The sequence below is a fragment of the Dasypus novemcinctus genome, chromosome 12, assembly GCF_030445035.2.
Source record: "Dasypus novemcinctus isolate mDasNov1 chromosome 12, mDasNov1.1.hap2, whole genome shotgun sequence".
Classification (NCBI taxonomy): Eukaryota; Metazoa; Chordata; class Mammalia; order Cingulata; family Dasypodidae; genus Dasypus; species Dasypus novemcinctus.
This window is the reverse complement of record NC_080684.1, coordinates 23,663,547-23,684,800: the sequence shown is the minus strand read 5'-3', so window position 1 is coordinate 23,684,800 and position 21,254 is coordinate 23,663,547. Positions and strand designations below refer to the sequence as shown.

Genomic DNA, 21,254 nt, shown 5'->3' with positions numbered 1-21,254 from the left:
TACTGCAATGTTTAAACAACTAACAGAAGCTCTGAGTTACTAATGGAAGAGTAAATATGAAGAAAATTCTCTTGGACTGTAATTCCCTTTACCAGATTTGGTCATTATTTGCTCCTGAGGAAAAATGGATTTCAGCAATAATTTTTGTGTTTTGTAATGTAACCAACTTATATTTATTTATGACATCATTTTTTAGAATTTCTCTAATAGATAAATGTCAGTGTTTGGGAGGTTTTTATTCATGAGATAATATATATATGACTACTTAATACAAGAAATATCTATGGCAACTTAAGCCATACATTCAAGCTCAAATTAGAATTAATGAAGTATTTTTGTAAGTGTAGAAATCAATATCCTCACCTTTATCCTCACCCTCCAAAGTGGATAATATACTGAATGAAGTGACTGCAGTTTATTAATCTACTGCTGTTCATCAGATCATTTGAGTGCAAGTGAGTATACACAGATCTGAAATTACAATTTACAGTTTTCTTAAATTTTATTGTATAATAAGTTGTAATATCTTGGGGAAAATATGTGTTTTGAGGACTGAATTATGTTCCAACTTTGAAGTCTAAGTAAGGTTTCACTGAGCTATTAGGAGAAAGATAGAAGGGGGGTAGGTGGGCTTCTAACTAAAAGCTCTTCTTCATCTTGATATAAACAGTTGATAGATATTGAAAGAAAGATCCAATTCCCTAGAAGAGTTCTAACTTGCAGGAAAACTATAGCCTCATTCAGTGCTTCTTCCCTATTTAATAACTCAGTGAAATATACAGATACTCACAGCCAAGTCAGTCCATACTCAATAATAAGACAATACAGGACATTAAACAATAAAGTGAAATTGTTCAAGAAGTCAGAAAACCCCAAATCTTGTGATATGATTGCATATTGGAAATATTTGAATCCCTTCTGGTATAATTAGTGGCTTACCTGAGAAATGCTGTAGAGCAACATAAACAGAAAATCAAAAGATTTTCATCTTATGCATTAAATCTATTATTATGAAGCAAAAAATGGTACCATGAAGAAAAAGTGATTTCTTTTAGTGGAAAATCAAAGGAGAAAGAAGACAGTCATCTCTTTCTTCAGAAGGAAAGTTCACACACATATTTTTAAAAGATATACATATTCAGAAAAAAACATGGATTATCCAAGGTGGTGCAGAAGCGTTTAGGGTGATAAGGGGAATTAACAACATATCTAAAAATCAATGAAGAAACAAAAATATTGTTTTCAATCAGAGACTTCAAGTTCTACTTGAAGTTTGTATAATGAGCCCAGGCTATCATATATGAACATAATTTTTAATGGTAGAAAGTGTCAAGAAAATACATGATATCAATGGTGAAATTTCATATTTAATTTCTGAATAGGGAATAGTTATTGAGAGCCAAGGGGTATTGATGCTACTCATAAAATTACACCTAACCTGTGGCGTATTGCAGTCACAAGTTAAAAACGTAACAGATTGGAAGTTACACAAATTTTTAAAGTGGAATGGTGAATGAAATACTAAATGTATTCAATTTTAGAAAAGTTAGAGTAATGAATAAGAAAATGTCTCTAAATATCACATGCAGCTTGAACAGAAGCCAGCAGTTTGTGATGAGTAACAGTACAATAACCACATTCATTCTGCTGGGACTGACGGATGACCCTCAGCTACAGGTTCTACTTCTTATATTTCTACTTTTCACCTACCTGCTGAGTGTAACTGGGAACCTGACAATCATCACACTAACCTTTGTGGATTCCCATCTTAAAACACCCATGTACTTTTTCTTAAAAAATTTTTCCTTCTTGGAGGTCTCCTTCACATCTGCTTGTATTCCTAGATTTTTATATAACATAGTTACAGGGGACAAGGTCATTACCTATAATTGTTGTGTCACCCAAGTATTTCTTACTGACCTCTTTGCAGTGTCAGAATTTTTTCTCTTTGCTGCCATGTCCTATGACCGCTATGTGGCCATCTGCAAACCCCTCCACTATGTGACCATCATGAGCAAAAGTGTCTGCGATTTTCTCATCATCTGCTGCTGGACAGCTGGTTTGTGTGTAATAATTCCACCGCTTAATCTGTTTTTAAAACTGGAATTTTGTGACTCTAACATCATTGACCATTTTGCCTGTGATGCATTTCCCCTAGTGAAAATCGCATGCTCAGACACCTGGCTCCTGGAAGAGACAGTGACAATCTGTGCTGTGCTGACCCTGATTATGACTCTGACTTGTGTAGTTCTGTCATACGCTTACATCATCAGGACAATTTTTAGATTCCCCTCCGTCAAGCAAAGGAAGAAGGCCTTTTCGACCTGTTCTTCCCACATGATTGTTGTTTCCATCACCTATGGCACGTGCATTTTCATCTATATGAATCCTGCAGCAAAGGATGAAGTGACCATTAATAAAGTGGCTTCACTGCTCATTTCTTCTGTTTCACCTACGTTGAACCCCTTTATTTATACCCTAAGGAACAACCAAGTTAAGAAAGCCTTCAAGGACTCAATGAAAAGAATAGAAATGCTCTCTACTAAGTAATGAAAATGATATACAAAGGAACATTTCAAAAGAGAATATTTATTTTTATCATTTATGGTGCTGGGCATTTTTACTCATTGCTTATAAATTTGTTTCTTGTTTCATATCAATACTACTGTTCCATTACTTTTCTCAACATTTCTTTAAAATAGTTACTGTTGAACACTCTTCAAACCAATCCTGCATGCTCACTTTCCATACAAATTGATGATAGTGTTTTATATCTCATTGAGAAAATGTTTGATTCTTAAAAAACTAAATTTTGGAATAAATTAACTTCAAAATATTATATTTTATGTTATAATAAAAGCCATTATTTGATCAAATATAGGAAACATCCCTCGAAACATTACTCATATATGCATCAAAATGATGCATATATGTAAAAACTCCATAAAGGATGAATTAAATAAAAACACAAACACAAGCATAAATTTAGAAAGTAAATAATAGCACTTACAACACTGAGAAAATGAAAGATTAAGGTAACCTCGAAATTCTACTAGTAAAACACATAGAATGCTGGATAAATTTTAATTAAGATTCTCTTGAATCTATAGCTGAAACCATTGCAGTTATTAATAAGTATTCTTAAAGATGCAACCTAAGTAGAGCAATGAACTATAAAATATCTTGTGGGTGCTCAAGAGAGCTTCTGCTGGAGGATGGGAGCTGGGGATTTCATTATGGATCCCAGGGACTTAGGTACAAAGTCTCAGAATCTATATGGTACAGCCCTTGGTATGACACAAAAGAATTAAGTCAGAACAAGCAAATCATTGCACACTCAATGAGGGTTTGAATTAGAAAATATGCACATTTCCATAGAGTACATGTTTTGGAAAATATTGAATGATATATATTAGGTATATTTGATATCCTATTTCTACATTTAATACAAATTACACCTGTACAGTCCCTGTGCTCTCATAATAATCTAATTAGTTATGTATACAGGGCTTAGAATCCCACACCAATATAATTCCTTGGAAAATAAGTTATTCCCATTTAATTAACTAATTACTGGCCTGAGAGCAATGAAATGCAGCCACTTCATTTAAAATTATTTGAAGAACTGAAAAACTGTTTTCAAAGGAATTCTGGGGAGGCAGGTGTAATTCAGCAGTTAAATGCCTACTTCACAAGTAGAAGGTCCTGGGTTCAATCTCCAATAGGTCCTGAAAAAAAAAATAAGGAATTGTGTTATCTAAATTTAATCATTGTTTCCCAAATTGGCAACTATACCAATAAATTATTATCTTTATAAGTGTGAAAAATTAAAAATTAGTAGTAATAAATTGAAAAGTAACTTACTAAAGGTAGAAAATAAAATCAATTATATAAGTTAAAGAAATCAAAAGACACGTTTCTGAAAAGTCAAATAGAATTTAATAATCAAACCCCAATGAATGTGAATGAGTGAAAAAGAGTTAAATATTCAATAATCCACTGGAAGATCTTGGAAATGCACTAAAATATGAAGAAAACATTCAGAACAAATAATGCAAAGTACAAAGGAAACTATTATATATTGATGAGTATAAATTCTAATTTTATTTGCACCTAACTTTTTCTGAAGTAGAGATAGAGGATACAATGGATGACACTGAGTTTTTTTCATACTTTTAACAATATTTCTTTTAGTCAAAATAATGGAAAATTTTTAAATTGATGGTGTCTTAACATCAGTGTGAAATATGACATCTTTTTCCCCATGAGGATATTCTTGCATATCCTGAAAACTCAAGAAATTCTAATAGTAAAGTAGCTGAACAAATGGAAAATACCTAAAAATCAATTAACTATTTTTAGAATATCATAATCATCAACAAGCAATGACAAATATTATTTCAGTCATAATAGCTATGAAAATGTAATTGTCAAGATGATAAATTTAACATGAAATGCACAGGGTAACTATAAATAAAATGGTAAAAATCTTATAAAGGAATATATAATATAATTTGAGTGAAAGAAAGCCACTCGATATTCTTGGATAAGAGTTTTAAATTTCAGCATTTTATATACAAATGTATTTATGTATTGTGAAAATATTCATTTGTTCATAAATTATATATAGTCAACAAGCATGTAGAGTATTAAGGAAAGCTGTTTTCAAAGGAGGCTATAAGTGACAGGAAATAAGTGATTCAATCACAGATAAAATGGGAAGGAATATTTTTAAAAAAATAAGACATTGTTCAGATGATAATATTTTAGTGTTGTTTATATATGCATTTGCATATATACATATGTATATATGTATATATATGGTAGAAAACAAATATTTTTTCAAGGATATCAATTTTCTATCATAAGAGGACTATCAAGTATCTATTGCCAGGTGAAGAAAACAGTTGATTTTCAGGATGTGTCATTAATTATGACAATATCTCAGTAAAAAAAAAAAAGCTATGAAAAGGGAAACCTTTATGAAGTACAAATATTTATACTAGCAGGGACACTGGTGTGATATTGTATACACCAAGCTGTTAACATTTATAGACTGAATATATATATGAAGAAAAATGAGAGACTTATACTGGTTTCACATATTGCAACCAGAATAACTTGTCAAGCATGTATGTTTGTTAAAAGCATGAGGAATTTATTTTAGGAATTCTTGTAATACCAAAAAAAGACATTACCTTAAATTTTTAATCAATAGGAAAATGTATAAACAATATATTAAACTTATGAGATTCTTCCTTGCATTAAAAAATATAAACAAGAATTTTATTTTTCAAAAACAGCATTGTTATTTGCAAATTTGGCAAGATTATGTCTCACATCTGCTGTTCTAGTTAACGCATGCTAAAATATGGAAAACCAATAAAAGAGTGAACTTCTAACATTTAAAGTAAAAAGTACAATAAAAATCAATTTAATAAGTTAGTTCTCTAAATCACTCCAAGAGTGAACAATGTTTCCTAAATTACTTTATCAATTCATGCATCACCGTATTTGATACACTATCCAAGCAGTTATTATCCGTATTGTTACTCCAATTGTCTTATTTTAACAGTGATCCTTTTAAAGTCATTTTGACAAAAAATCATTAGTCTTTCACATGTCCATGACTATTACAACAAAATAATTCAGGATCCTTACACACAACTGTGATACACAGAGTAAAGTCATCCCAAAGATGCCCAACTCCTAATCTCCATAATTTGTGAATACACATTCTTAAAGCACAAAAGGAACTTTAAGAATGTGTTTAAGATTCTTGAAGTGATTACCCTCGATTATCTAGGTAGGCCAACATAATCACAAAGGTCCTTATAAGGGAAAGATGGAGGAAGAGAGGAAGAGAAAGAGATGTTATGACATCAGCCCAGTCAGAGTAAAGCCACTAGCCAAGGAATGCTGGCAGCCTTTAAAACACGGAAAAGGCAGGGAAATGAATACTCCCTTCCGAGAAAATTAGAGATACATGCTAGGCAGCAATCTCCTGCCTTTGCCAAAACCCTACCTCCTTTTCTATTCTGTGCAGATGTGTCAGTCTCTTCCATTCCACAGCCCAGGTGATACTAGGTCTAATGAAAAGGACTGACCATTCTTTGAAAGGGATCCTGGGAAAAGCCTGCTCCAGATGCTTACCAGGGAGGGACCTCTCAGTGGCAGGGTCATCTTCCATTGGGGTATATAAATAATGAACACTCAAACAGTATAGAGTCTCCACTCTCAAAAATTTAGTTAGGTGTGCCATCCACTGACACTACCCAAGCAGCTGGTCTTCCAAGGTGACCAAACACAATGGGATCTCTTCACCTGCTCTTTTGGGTACATTGTGCTGTTTAAGTAATAAAATGGTCATTCGTTGAAAGTTAATATTCTACCCAAGCCTGTATTCCCACAACAAGCTGTGTAGCAATGTAGCAGTAGTTGCAGTCAGGTCTGCCTTGGAGGGTGGATGGGCATGTTGTTGAACCCATGCTTAACCTCATTCCTGCCACCCTGACCACTTTGTCCATGAACCCATTGGACAATGGGGGGGTGTCATTCTAAAAAGAGGCTAACTGGTCTCAACTGAAAGGACCATCCTATTCAAATGATTATAAAAATCTTCACCTACTGAGGTCACATTTTGGTGAACATGCACATGGGACACATAGACATTTACTTATTTACTCATTCAAAAAAGTTATGTCTATCCACATACCTCTCTCCCAGACCTCCTTGTCAACAGTTTTCTAATCATGTTCCTTTCACATCCCTGACCATCCAGCCAAACAGTTGTCTAAAAAATGTCAACCACCACACCATGGAGCCTAGAGTGCCTACAACTGAAAGCAGGAGGATTGCAGCCAGTATCCATGTGGAATCTAAGCCCCCTCTTGACATAGATGTGGAATGGAAACAACCAAGCCAAGGTCCACAGGAAGGAGGAATACAGTAAGGATTAGAGTGGACTTAATGATATTCTATTCATGAACTATTGTGGTTAATAATCGAGAAAATGTGGCATTGGTGTGGAAAACGCGGCCATGGTGGCTGCTGGGTGTGGGGAATGGGAGGAAGAGATGAGATGTGGAGGCATTTTCGGGACTTGGAGTTGTACTGAGTGGTGCTGCAGGGACAATTGCCGGACATTGTATGTCCTCCCATGGCCCACTGGATGGAACGTGGGAGAGTGTGGGCTATGGTGTGGACCACCGGCCATGGGGTGCAGCGATGCCCAGAGATGCACTTACCAGATGCAATGGAGGTGTCATGATGATGGGGGAGAGTGTTATTGTGGGGGAGTGGTAGGGTGGGGGTGGTGGGGGTGAATGGGGACCTCATATTTTTTTAATGTAATATTTTTTAAAAAATGAATAAATAAAATAAAATTTAAAAAAGTAAAATAAAATAAAACCCATGTTCAATCACACGCCTGGTCATTTCTCCTAGAGAGCAAAATAAATACCCAGGGTCACTTCTTGAAGTTCTGCCACCTGGGAGGATGTCCTTTCACAACTATCCCTCAGGGATATGCAAGAAAGGGGCTGTAGAAATTTCAAGTTGTGCCTACAAATTGTGCAAAACAGCCTGTAAATCATGACCAGTTTTCTCTTCATCGGTCAGTTGATTATAGAGAACTATGCAAGAAGCCATTGCTATGGCCTGGATGAAAGAAGAAAATGTGGCAGGAGAAGGGACCATTGGCATTTAGGTCAGTTCTTCATGTAACTTGTGATTTCAGCAGCTTAAACCCTTTCTTTTATATGTCACTTCCATTTGATAATGGAGGTGTGCTGTATATGCTCAACATTATGATGTGTCAAATCAGACATTGCAGTGCTCATGACAGCAAGCTCAGTTCTAGGGATATTAGTGACTTTTAGTTAAGTATTCAGTCTCAGTATACTAACACCCAGTAGCAAAGCATAAGCTGTTTCTCAAAAGGAGAGAAGATATCTTCAGAGAATTCAGGGCTTTGCTCCAAAAATCCTAAGGTCTGAACTGGGATTCACTTATGGGGGTCTGCAAATTTTCTAAACAGCATATCTGCCAGCAATTAGTCAGACAATATGAAAAAAAAAAGTTTCTGCAAAGATCCTTCTTGAATTGATTTTATAATTATGAAAAATGAAAAAAGAACTAAAAATATTTGTAAAGGATAAATTGTTTGATAACTATAGAATTATATTTTAAAATGGTGACACACTGGAAAGAGCATGAATTTACAATAAATTTAGGTTTAAACACTGATGTTATATTAATACAGTGGACTGAGCTCAAATGGAATTCAAATAAAGTATATCAATAGTTTTTGAGGAAAAAAAATAGATTCGCCCATCTCTAACACTAAAATATCATCTGACAATCTGTATTTCTCAATATAAAAATTATTTTTTAGTTTAATGTTAATGCATTTTTAATTGTTACATGTGGCATACATAGGTATATTTAAAGGAAGAACGTATGGAAAAATATGCTAAAAATGATAGCATTTATTACCAAGTTAAAATTTATTTTCCTTATTCTTTGACCAAATACATCTACATTTGTTCATTCGATCACCTCTCATAGTAACATATGATTTATTTATTTTATTTAAAATTGATAAAGGAGAGAATGGAGAAGTATGATGTTTTCATTACATTACTTGTTAGAAATTATAAAAGTAAGTGGTCATGGATTTTTAAAATTAAATTCTTATTGTTTCTAACCTGATTCTATTAAATGCTTTGGATTCTATGTCCCATCTGTCTAGGCCATGTACCAACTGGTCATGGATTAGATTTGATTTTTTTTTCCCCAAAGTTCATTACACAAATGATCCTTCAGTAATTTTTGAACCTGGGTCACCAAGGACCCTGTGTTTATTAACTTGGCTACAGATTTGACAAATAAAAGAAACACCACAGTTGAAATGGCAAAACTCTCTCTCTGATCAAAGAGATGTCAGAAAACCAAGTTTTTCAAACCTAGAAGGAGTTCCTTTTAAAGTACTTTATGCAACTGGAAGAAAATAGAAAATAGAACTCAGCCAAGGATGCTGTAGCTATTCACATGGATTCAAACAGAAGGGCCCAGAAATGTTCATACAAATTTTCAGCATGACATTCATTTTCAAAATTATAGATGTAAGGATTGTTCTAATTAAATAATTTACAGAGAGAGGCTATGATTAACTACCAGAAGTATAAGTATGATGAATTGTGTTGTATAGGCTATATCCTACTTTGAAATAGTAATTGATATTTGCATCTGATAAATGGATTTTTTCATTGGATAAAACAGAGATGTGAGTATTAATATGGCTATAAAGGAAATGTCAGTTTTAATTGTGTATTACTCTTAGATAGTCTGTATTTGTTGGCATGATAATTTAATGCAATAATAAGTAGGATCTTATCTGAAGGCAGTATACCTTGAAGGGTATTAAGAAACTTTATGACCCTACCAAAAAAACATACAATGGACACTTTGGCTCATGTCACATCATCTCATTAGAAATCAAACATAAAAGATCTTCCCACCCCCTAATATAAACAGTAACCAGTCACTTACATCAATTCATTACTCAGTATTTGATTTTTAATGTCAGATTTCTCCTATAGTTACACTGTAAATAACTGGAAAAAAATGAAATGTTGGAACTGAATATAACTCAAAGTTAATCCAATTCATGTGTGGTATTTTACCACAGCAGCCCTGGCAGAATAGGACAATAGTAAAATTTATCACAAAATAAAGCAATTAGAGGCTCTAGGAAAAGTTCCTTTTGGGAAAGCAATAATTCAAGTTTTTAGATGTTTGGATAGCTGGTGTAGTATTTAGTATGTGTTTATTAAGAAAAAGTATCTTTCAAGAAGATATTGACACAAATTTAGAATTTCAGTGTCTCTGAATTCTGGTTTTAATATCTACTGAGTGATGAATAGAGGAGGCAAAACCAGCAGCAATGAAAATGAAATTATTGCTCTTGGCAAATTAACAAAGAAGAGAACACAAATATGACTTTGGGCAGGAATGGAAGTAGTATATATAATCAGAATAGAACTCCTTTTAATAAATATTACTTCTCTTTACATTTTTCTTCAAAAATAAAAGTAGTCACAATGTTAGTTATAGACACAGCAAACTAAATAAATTTCTTATTCCAGCAGTGTTTAGATACATCATAAATAACAGATAATATAGTTCTATGTTAAAATATTCTTTGTTTTTTTTGCCAGTAAATATTTCTTAGGTATTACATACACATCTGAAACCGTGTAAGTTACTGACCCTATTTCATCAGCCCTAAGAGGAGAGTATTAATTGCTTCTTTTGAAAATCTTCCAACCCATATAACAGGTTCATCAAGTCCACAGAATATATGTTTAAAATTTTAAAAAGCAAAGACCAAGTATTTGCATCCCAAGTAGAACTAAGATTTTGGGAACATAGATAAATAATAAAATAAACAGTATCAGAGGAGATTATTCTAGATAGAAAATATATTGAAAATTATTTGTTCAATAATTGGAGAAACATATTAGTTAGATTATTTTATAAAAGCATGTAGAGGAAAAAGATTCAAATATGAATTTTTTAAGGTATAGTTGACTATATTCCTGAAATTCTGAAAAACAACAATTTTGGGAGATTAAGCAGTTAGGAGTTCAAAAAAATATTTGAAAGAGCATTTATTGAGTCAAAAAGATCTACTAAAGAAGAATGTGAAAGCTAAACATAACAGAGACCAACAAGAAAATTAGCACTTAGTAATTAGAAATAAAAAAGGTAAGAGGAAAAATGTGTGTGGTGTTGAGCTAAGGTTTGTGACAGTGTGTGGTCAAAAGTACAAATTCCACATAGACATTTTCTATATGTTGCAGTAAAAATTGATAAGCTTTGGCAAAGCCTGTTTCATTGTAATGGTAAAATAAAAATGCAATTATAGTTAGGTGCAGAATAAAGGTAACAGAAAAAAGGAAAATCATTAGGTATCAGGTCAATGAAAGAGTTAATTTATAATTAATTATAATTAATATAACTAATATATTAGTCATTACAAAACAGGCACTTTCTAAATTCTATGTATATTAACAAGCTTAATCTTTCAACAATAGTGTGAGAAGAATAATTGTATTATTTCCATACTATGGATGGTGTAAGGAAATCACAGTGAAAGCATCACAGCTTGGATAATGAAATTAGTACTGTTCTTTTTGCACTTAGTAACATTAATACCAGGATGTTGGAGTACGTTTCAATGTTATTTAGCAGATGGAAATTATAAAACAGTTGTGATTATGCCATGCAATGCTATGCATATCATATCCAACATACCTTAACCATTTTATCTAATAAATTTCTTATCATACCTAACACTGTGTTCACCATAACATTGGCAATATATAACATTAGCCAGAATTACATGAGGAAAATGGTGAAGGAGTGAATAGAAATTTGATAAAGGAAAAATGCAAGTTTTTAAAATTGTAATAGTGCTAAACCATAATAAAAACCAAAAGATAAGAAAAACCTGTATAGTGGTGAAAAATTATTTGTCATATATTTGTACTTTATTACAAAACAAAATACAATGAAAAACAAAGTTTTGAAGAAGATTAAAATTTCAGTTGCAGTTAGCAGTACAGATAACTGTAGATTATTCCCATATACAGTGCAGACAAATAAAATACAAATTAGGAATAAAAAATGGTAAGAAGGAAGAATTCCTTAAATGTTGGAGTGGGATATGGGAAAAGTAAGATGACTTGTTAAAAATGTTCCCATGATATTTCCCAAACACACAACTGTGGAAACTGTGGTTCTTGTGAAGATACTGCTTATAACCAAATTAAATAAAATTGGCATGCATACGGATGGTTGGCTGAATTTGTTGACCAATTAATTGTTTCAAAGTGATGTTAACACCTCTCTCCTCCTTCAAATATCTCTGAATTATAAATGTTGATTGGCTAGAAGTCAGGATTCAATGATGGGTAACCACATAATAGCAGCATTTATGCAATGCTATTGACTGACTGACAACCCACAACTGAAGGTTCTCATTTTCATCTTTCTCTTTCTCACTTATATATATAGTTTAACTGGGAACCTGACGATTATCTCCCTCACCTTCTTGGATTCCAACCTTAAAACTGCCATGTACTTTTTCCTACAAAATTTCTCCTTCTTAGAAATCTCATTTACGTCTGCTTGTATACCCAGAATGTATAACATATCAACAGGTGATAAGACAATCACATGTGATGATTGTGTCACCCAAATTTTTTTACAGACCTCTTGGTTGTTACAGAATTTTTTCTCCCGGACACCATGTCCTATGATCTCTATGTAGCCATCTGCAAACCCCTACATTATGTGACCATCATGAACAACAGGGTCTGTAGAAGATTTGTCCTTTGTTGCTGGACATGGTTTGTTGATTCTCCTCCCACCACTCAGCATGGGCCTAAATCTGGAATTCTGTGACTCTAATGTCATTGATCATTTTGGCTGTTATGTATACCCCCTTTTAAAGATTTCATGCTCAGATACATGGCTCATAGAGCAGACGGTCTTAATCTGTGCAGTGCTGACCTATATAATGACCCTTATATGTGTACTTCTATCCTACATATAAATCATCAAGACCATTCTATGATTCCCTTCTGCCCAGCAAAGGAAAAAGGCATTTTCTATATGTTCTTCCCATGTGATTGTGGTCTCCATCACCTATGGCAGTTGTATCTTCATTTATGTCAAACCTTCATTAGAGGATTCAGAGGCTATTATTAAGGATGTGACAGTATTAACTACATCCATTGCCGAACGCTTTCATTTACACCCTGAGAACAAGCAAGTAAAACAAGCTTTCAGTGACTCAATCAAGAAAATCACATTGTTCTCAAAGAAATCGTGAGATTTACTAATGTAGGTGAATCAAATTTCCAGAAAAATCAGTCCCTAAGATATATCTTTATCTTTGTATTATTTTCCTTCCTTGTAAGGAAGCATTATCATAATTACATTTCTCAGTAAGAGAAATATAACGCATTTTCAGGAAACAAAAAGGAACTCATATCTAAGTAAGCCTTAATAAAAGAAAACAAAATAAATAAAATCAACGAAATCATCTTAATATATTAATTTCTGAATTGAACAGTTATGCATATTGCCCAATCCAATTACAACTTTTGAGAACCATTTGGATTCCTGGTACTTTTTCATGTTGCTTTTAATTTTTTACTTTAACAAAAACCACAGAAGAATATTCTCTGGACAGCGGTTTTGATATTTAAAGTGAGCTCTCAATCATGAAGCAATAAAATTCTTAACAGTGCTCCTCTTGTCATGACAATGGCAATGGTTAAAGCAGCTGCCACTTTGGAAACCACTAGAGACTTATTATTTCTCATCTGTCTTAATTTACAAAGGTCTTTAATTTAATCTTTACAAAGAGCTAAACTAAAATTCACAGGAGTTAATGCTAGTAGGAAGTAAAGTCAGGATACAATTTCGTTTTTATCAGCTCCATATCCTGGGAATTTACAGCCTATGACACTACAGTGACATGTATTTTAGCAGCAAGATGGGCTCATGGGAAGACTACATATACTGAATATAGTAATAGTTTAATTCATTGAACTGAAAAATTATGTGATTCCTAAGAGACAAAAATTATGAAAAGGATAATAACCCATATTTTTATACAAATCAATTTTATTGATACATATTAATAAAACATACTATTTATCCTAAGTGTACAATCAGTGGTATTTGCTATAATCACATACTTGTTGCATTCATCACTTCAATCATTAGAGCATTTTCATTATTGCAATAATAATAATAAGCAAATACAAAGAAATTCCTCATCCACCAATCTCTCTATGCTTCCTCACTGTACATAGCTGCTGTTTCTGGCTATTCTGTCCAAAGTGTATAAACAATAGCTTTTTGTATAACCACAATATTGTACATTTATCATTTCAAAAATTTTAGAACAATTTCATTACTCCAAAAGGAAAGATTCCATACCCCTTAGCATTACTTCCTCAGACCTACATAACCAGTTATCTCCTTTCATCTTTATAAATGTATTTACATTTACATTTTATATAAATGGGATCATAAAATATGTAGTACTCTGTGTCTGGTCTCTTTCACTTCATATAATGTGTCTTTATTTTGTCTGACATTAACATTTTGTACTATTAACTTATATTTGTTCAGCTTCAAAGAAATATGGTCTTATATATGCAATCTACCCATATTCATATTTCACATACTATATTTATATTTTACATAATATATTTAGTTCATGATAGGGTAATCATACAGTATTTGTCCTTTTATGTCTGGCTTGCTTCACTCAACATAATGTCTTCAAGGTTCATCCATTTTGTCATATGTTTCACAACTTCATTTCTTGTTATAGTATACAATTTTAATATAAGCCTTCATATGTACAGAGAAGAAGGGAAAGATATTTACTTTCCTAGAATACAGTTAACATTTAATACTGTATTTATAAAAGGAAAACTTTTCCTTTAACATAGAGCAATGAGATGCAAAAAGGTTTGTTCAAAAGTGAGGTCAAAAGCATATGTACCCATTCCTGAGAGGGAAGCTGTATGCATCTATGAATTGGTATACAGAAAAGAACAAATCAGTATCAATTGTAATTATATACTTTCTTAAGGAAGGCCCAAAGAAACCAGGAAAAAGGGATTTACAAATCCACTGGCTGTGATCAATTAATTTCAACAGGAACAAGGATCCATAGAAAATATAGGGCTATCCTTACCCACTGATGTTCCTTCAATCAGGTCTTTTTTTTTTTTTTTTTTATTAATTTTTTTTATTGACTTTGTAATAATGTTACATTAAAAATATATATGTGAGGTCTCATTCATCCCCACCCCCCCCACCCCCCCCTCCCCCCCCAACAACACTCGTTTCCATCATCATGACACATCCATTGGATTTGGTAAGTGCATCTTTGGGCTTAAACATTTGGTCAGTCTTATTGGATTCTCAAGTTTCTTATATTGAAACAGGTACCTTTCCTCTGTTTGATCTAGGTTCTGAGAAAACTGGTTCATCCCAGCTTTTGATATTCACATACTGAGGGTTTTGTTTCAATGATTTTTTTCCAATTTGCCACATATTATTCACAGACAACATTCCTGCTTATATTCCCAGAGTGAAAACAATGCTCTGTTGTTATTTGAGGCACACTCTGATCTACTTACAATTTCCTGAACAAATGCTGAAAAAAAAAGAAGCCAAACTATTTAGCACACTATGAAGAAGGGAAATTCAGCCTCCCTGAAAGAGAAAATAATAAGGGCCTCTTTCCAAGGTGAATCTTGGTGTAATTTCTCTGATATGTTCTATCTCGTCCCTCCTAATGGCAGCCCATTAAGTCTTACTCTGTAAACATGGATCAAATCTTGTCTAGAGTTCTAAACACTTCATGTTTTCTGAAACAGCCACCATATTTTGTATGTCATTACATTGAATATACATTTTTTTTTGTAATTCTAAGAAATATGTGTTACAATGGAGGAGTGATATTGAGTTCTCCATTGAAAAATTGTCATCAAACACAACTACTAGAAATAGAACGATAATTGTCCCAAACTCTGTATGTTGTTGTTCAGACCAGCTCACCTAGGATCTATTCTAAAATAAATTCTACCCATTAGTACCTACAGCACAATATATCTCCATATATTTATTGATGTCTCTCTGGGACAATCTTATTCACATGTAATAGGCTTGATAATGGTCCCCTAATCCCTTGAACCTAATTCCTGTGAATATGCTACCTTAAATGGTAAAATGGATTTGGCAGATGTGATGAAGTTATGGATCTTAAAATTAAGAGATTAATCTGGATTAATCTGGATTATCCAGTTGGGCCCAATATAATAAAAAAGATTTTCAAAGGGGGAGGCAGAAGAATCAAATCACCAGTAGAAATATGATAATGGAGCAAGAGGTTGGAGCAATGCAAGGAAGGGACCATAAGACAAAGAATGCAGGCAGTCCCTAGAAACTAAAAAAAGAGAAGGGTACAGATTATTTCTTGAAGATTCCAGAAGGAAACAGTTCTGCCAACCTCTTGATTTCAGACTTCTGACTTCCAGTACTTAAGAGAATAAAATTGCTCCGTGTCTAGCCACTAGGTTCATGGTAATTTTTTACTTAATTAATTAATTGGAACTTAAAACTTCTGGAGAAAGAAGCATTTCTTCCAAAGCAGATGTGCAAGCACATCCAGGTTAAATGCAGCTATATTTATGAACATGGATACACTAATGTACTACTAACCCTCAAGTGAACCACACCGCACCACCTTCCACATAATTACCAAGTGACTTTTTAGAAGCCATGCAATCATATAGCTGAGAAATCCTTTAAAGAATTAGAAAGGAGCAATGATTTATGGTATACAAATTGTCATTGTTCCGATCACAGAAAGGCTATAAATGGGCAAAGACCTGTTCCTGCTGCAAATGGATTCCCAGCACATATGTTGATATTCTAACAAATTTTGTAGGCATATTATTAACACATGAACAATGGAAAAGTATGTGACTTTGAGTATTCCTTTAATGATTCTGGATAGATCATTGTAGTAAATTTCCCTTCCAACCCTTGTTAACTAGCATACTGATGAATATCACTAATAGTCAATTATTGCAAATATATTTATTTAGCTTAGCTGTCCAAGTTACTATTTATAGGACATTGTTGGTTCACATTACAATGCCTTCAACATTACAATGAACTAATCTATATCTTTCCTTGATTTATAACAATCTAAAATTTTTGAAAATAGGCATTACATTCTTCAAATTAATGCTTTCAGTATTCATTATACTTCCAAATATGCCAATTATAACACCATTGAGAAAGCTAATATTCAGTTGAATATCAGAAGTTGAACTGCTGATAACAAAAATGTAATACATTTTAGCATCCCTAAGGTATGCCCTAGACACAACCCATGGTACCATTATCATGACTGCAATCACAGGTTTATAGTCAACATGTCCATCTTATCTATGCTAAAAATTTAAAGAATTCCAGACACGTGCTTGGGCTAAATTTGCTTTCTATCTTCAATTTTGGAATCTCCTTGTTCATCATTTAAAATCTCTGGACTGACAATGTGATAGCCAGGTCCTGAGCCTCAACAGACTCCAACACCTACAATCTGATTCATTGGACTCACCACACTCAGCTAAGATGGAGTTGAAGAAGGACAACCACCACACCATGGAGCCTAGAGTGATTACAACTGAAAGTGAGAGGATTGTATCCAGCATCCATGTGGAATCTGAGCCTCCTCTTGACATAGAGGTGCAATGGACACAACCAATCCAATGTCCACATAGAAAAGGTGGCATCGGATTGGGAAAAGTGGACATGGTGGCTGATGGGTATGGGGAAAGGCAGGAAGAGATGAGAGGTGGAGGCGTCTTTGGGACATGGAGCTGCCCTGGATGGTGCTTCAGGGGCAATCACTGGACATTGTAAATCCTCACAGGGCCCACTGGATGGAATGGGGGAGAGTATGGGCCATGATGTGGACCATTGACCATGAGGTGCAGAGGTGCTCAAAGATGTACTTACCAAATGCAATGGATGTGTCATGATGATGGGAATGAGTGTTGCTGGGGGCGGGGGGAGAGGTGGGGTGGGGGTGGTGGGGTTGAATGGGACCTCATATATATATATCTATATTTTAATGTAATATTATTACAAAGTCAATTAAAAAAAAAAAGAAAGAAACAAAAAGCAGACAAGGACGGTGAAAAATGAAAGAACCCAGACTGACTTCATATTATTAAATTAAATTTAAATTGTTTGCTAAAAAAATATAAATAAAAATAAAAATAAATAAGAAAAAGGTTTCTTAAGGCTAGAAGGGAGATCAGAGAGGAGAGAGAATTTTGGGCATCCTATTTAATTCAAAAAATCTGACCTCTAGAAGTAGAGTTAATATAGCCCTAGAATAAAATAAATATTTTAAACCCATCTATAAAATCTTCACATGGGTCTCTGAAATTTCAAGCAGACACAAAAATAGATTATCTGGCTTCCTGGAAAAGAAAACCTATCTTTAAAGAAAATATGCATCCACTGTTGTCAGCATATCATCAAAAACTTCTTGATATACAAGGATGTAAGATAATGTGACCTTTAGTCAGTGGAAAAGAGTTAACAGTAAATAATCATGACATGCCACAGATTTGGATTCAATAGAGAAATACACTAAAGAGTTATAACAAATATATTCAAAAACATAGATTATAATGTCATAAAATGTGAACTTTGGAAAACAGCAAAAAAATAGAAAACATCCATAAAAAGTAACCAAATGTAATTTCTAGCTCAAAAATGTATTAATATAATAACTAATTAAGCAATTTAAAGAAAATTTATGATGGCAGAAGAAAGAATCAATGTACTTCAAAAGTAGATCAATAGAACTCTCTCCTTGCCCTTCACATTTGATAGCAAAGAGGCAGGGAAGGGAGTCATCCTCAGAATCACCAAAGGAACAAACTGTAGTGACATTTTGATTTCAGGTTTCTGGTCTGTAGAACCATAAGGGAAGAAATTTCTGTTGTTTCAAGCCACCAAGTTTGTAGTAATTACTACATTTTCTTTGATGTATTTGTTTAACTAATTATCATCCATGGATAATATCCATGGTTAAGTTGCACTTTATTGTAACAGGTTGAGATTGAGAAGGTGAAGGGAAAAGGCCGTTTCATTTCTATGGGTGTCAGATGAACAGTTTTACACAGACTCCTAAGGGCAATGTCTCTGAACACTGTACAATGATATCAAGAAAATGGTTACTCCACAAACCAAATGGAATCCTAAATTACTGAATAATAGTGTCTAACCATGTTCCCAGTCACTGAGTTTGAGAGGCAAGTTGGAAAATATCAATTTGTTTAAGGCGTAGAGGGGAGACTAACACAGTAACTTTAAGTGACATATACTGTGTTACTATTCCATAGCTACGTGTTACAACAAACACATTTGTAAGTTAATTGGTTGAATTAAAATGAAAACCATTTATTTAGACAATAATAGCCAGGAACAGAACATAGTTTATGAAGTTGATTTGAATCCCCTTGTTAATGTATTAACTATGTAACCTGATTTTCCAGGAAAAAAAAAAACTACTGTAGATAAAAAAGAGATTCACTTAAACGCCTATTAAAAGAATGAAGGAAGGAAAGAAACTGAGCTGCTAAGGGAATATAAAAAACATCACAAAGGAAAATGGTCATGATTAACATTCCTTTTAGAGGTAATTCTCATTTCTCTGTGGGTATAATTAGATCCTAGTGATGCTGAAGTGCTAGTATGCTTCTTATTTTTCTCTAAACTATCATAGAATTGAATGTAAAACAAACAGTTCAAGCTACCTGTAAAATGGCCTAAATATCTCCTTCAAGGACATTGTATATGGGTTAAATTTGCCCTCAGAGTATCATGTTCAAATCTTCAGTACAAATCTGAATGTATTTGTAAATTGGATCTTTGAAGGTATTATTAGTTAATATGAGACCGAACTGGATTAGATTGTTCCCTTAATCCAATATGACTGATGTCCTTAGAAGGAGAGTAAATTTGAACACAGTAAGATAGTGAAAGACAGAGGGGAATGAGGGGCAGGGACAGGGAGTCGACCACTGTAGAGATTAAGTTAAACCAGAAACCAAAGAACATCATGGATTGCCAGCCACCCACAAGAATCCAGGGGAAGGCATAAAATGGATCCTTGCCTTTAGAAGGAAGCAAGGCCTTTCTGACACCTTGATTTTAGACTTCTAGCCTCCAGAACAATGAGATAATAAATTACTGCATCCCGGCGAACTAAGACAGACATGAATTGCACACATGGCTTAAAGGTACATATATTTTGCGAGCGGCACAGAGCACATGCTGATGTGGCAAGAAAGGGTTTAGGAGATCTGTTTCAGATTTAAGAATTCCTTTTGACTCTCCTGTGCCTCTTGATTATTTGTATCCTTGAACTTACTAATACAAGTTGTCACAGTGTAATATTTCTGACTCATGTGATTATAAATTTGATCTTTTTCTCATTCCAAACATTAACCAAATAAAGATGAAATATTATTAGACAGTATTAATAGTTGCAGAAAATGCCTCTGATCAATTTCAGTATGCTTTAACACTCTTAACAAAGCTTAGATGTGAACTTTCTTAGTCTAATAAGCATATCTGCAAACCTCTACAATTAACACAATGCTTAATGATGTGTACCAGTTTGATATTGTTTATGAATTCCAAAAACAGATATTGGATCAGGTTTGTAAACTGATCTGTCCCTGGCATATTAGATTATATTGGATTCAGAGGTTTCACTTTTACTTGATTAAGTAATGATTAAGGCTTTGATTGGGCCACATCAGTAGGATGCTACATCCCCACACCTTGGTGCCAGGGACTCACAGAGAAACTCTGCCACAGAGAATGGTGTTGGGAGTTTGCTGATGTTGTTGTTGTTGTTTATGAATTAAATATTTAATTCACAGATTTAAAACTTGTCAATAAATATATGTAAAGATGTTTAACTGTCTAGTTTACCAGGGCTGCTATGACAAATACAAGAAATTGGTTGGCTTGAACAACAGGAATTCATTGTCTCACAGTTTGGGAGGCTAGAAGTCCAAAATCACGGCACTGACAGTTCATGCTTTTTCCAGAATCTGTAGGACTGTGTGATAGCTTGTCAGTCATTCTTGGGGTTCCTTTCCTTAATCCTATGGTGTTCTCTCTTGCTCTCTCTCTCCTTCTCTGGCTTCTCCTGATTGCATCCAAATTTCTTCCATTTATAAGGATTTCTGCCCCATTAGATTAAGGCCTGCCCTGATTCAGTTTGGTCTCATCCCCAATAGGACCTTTTTTTTTATTTTTAATTTTTATTTTTTGACAATACATAGATCACAAAAAATGTTACATAAAAAAAAAGAGCTTCCCATATACCACACACCCCACCCCACCCCACTCCTCCCATATCAAGAACTACTTTCATCATTGTGGCACATTCTTTTCATTTGGTGAATACATTTTGGAGCACTGCTGCACTGCATGGATTATAGTTTACATTGTAGTTTACACTCTCCCCAAGTACTTTCAGTGGGTTATGGCAGGAATATAATGTCCAGCATTTGTTCCTGCAATATCATTTAGGACAACTCCCAAAAAGCCCC

At 33.8% G+C, this 21,254-nt stretch overlaps 1 protein-coding gene and 1 pseudogene across 1 annotated transcript; both read left to right on the top strand.

Moving 5' to 3' along the window:
• Positions 1–1,614: 1,614 nt before the first annotated feature.
• LOC101433355 (olfactory receptor 6C2-like) lies at positions 1,615–2,550 on the top strand. Its single transcript, XM_004483062.2, has one exon. It carries the CDS (start codon positions 1,615–1,617, stop codon positions 2,548–2,550), a length of 936 nt encoding a protein of 311 aa, XP_004483119.2.
• Positions 2,551–12,142: 9,592 nt separating this feature from the next.
• LOC131280687 (olfactory receptor 6C2-like) lies at positions 12,143–20,902 on the top strand (annotated as a pseudogene).
• Positions 20,903–21,254: the final 352 nt, after the last annotated feature.

Bases quoted from the DNA above. Each gene is read 5' to 3' on its own strand.
- LOC101433355 (XM_004483062.2), top strand. From the start codon at position 1,615: ATGAGTAACAGTACAATAACCACATTCATTCTGCTGGGACTGACGGAT.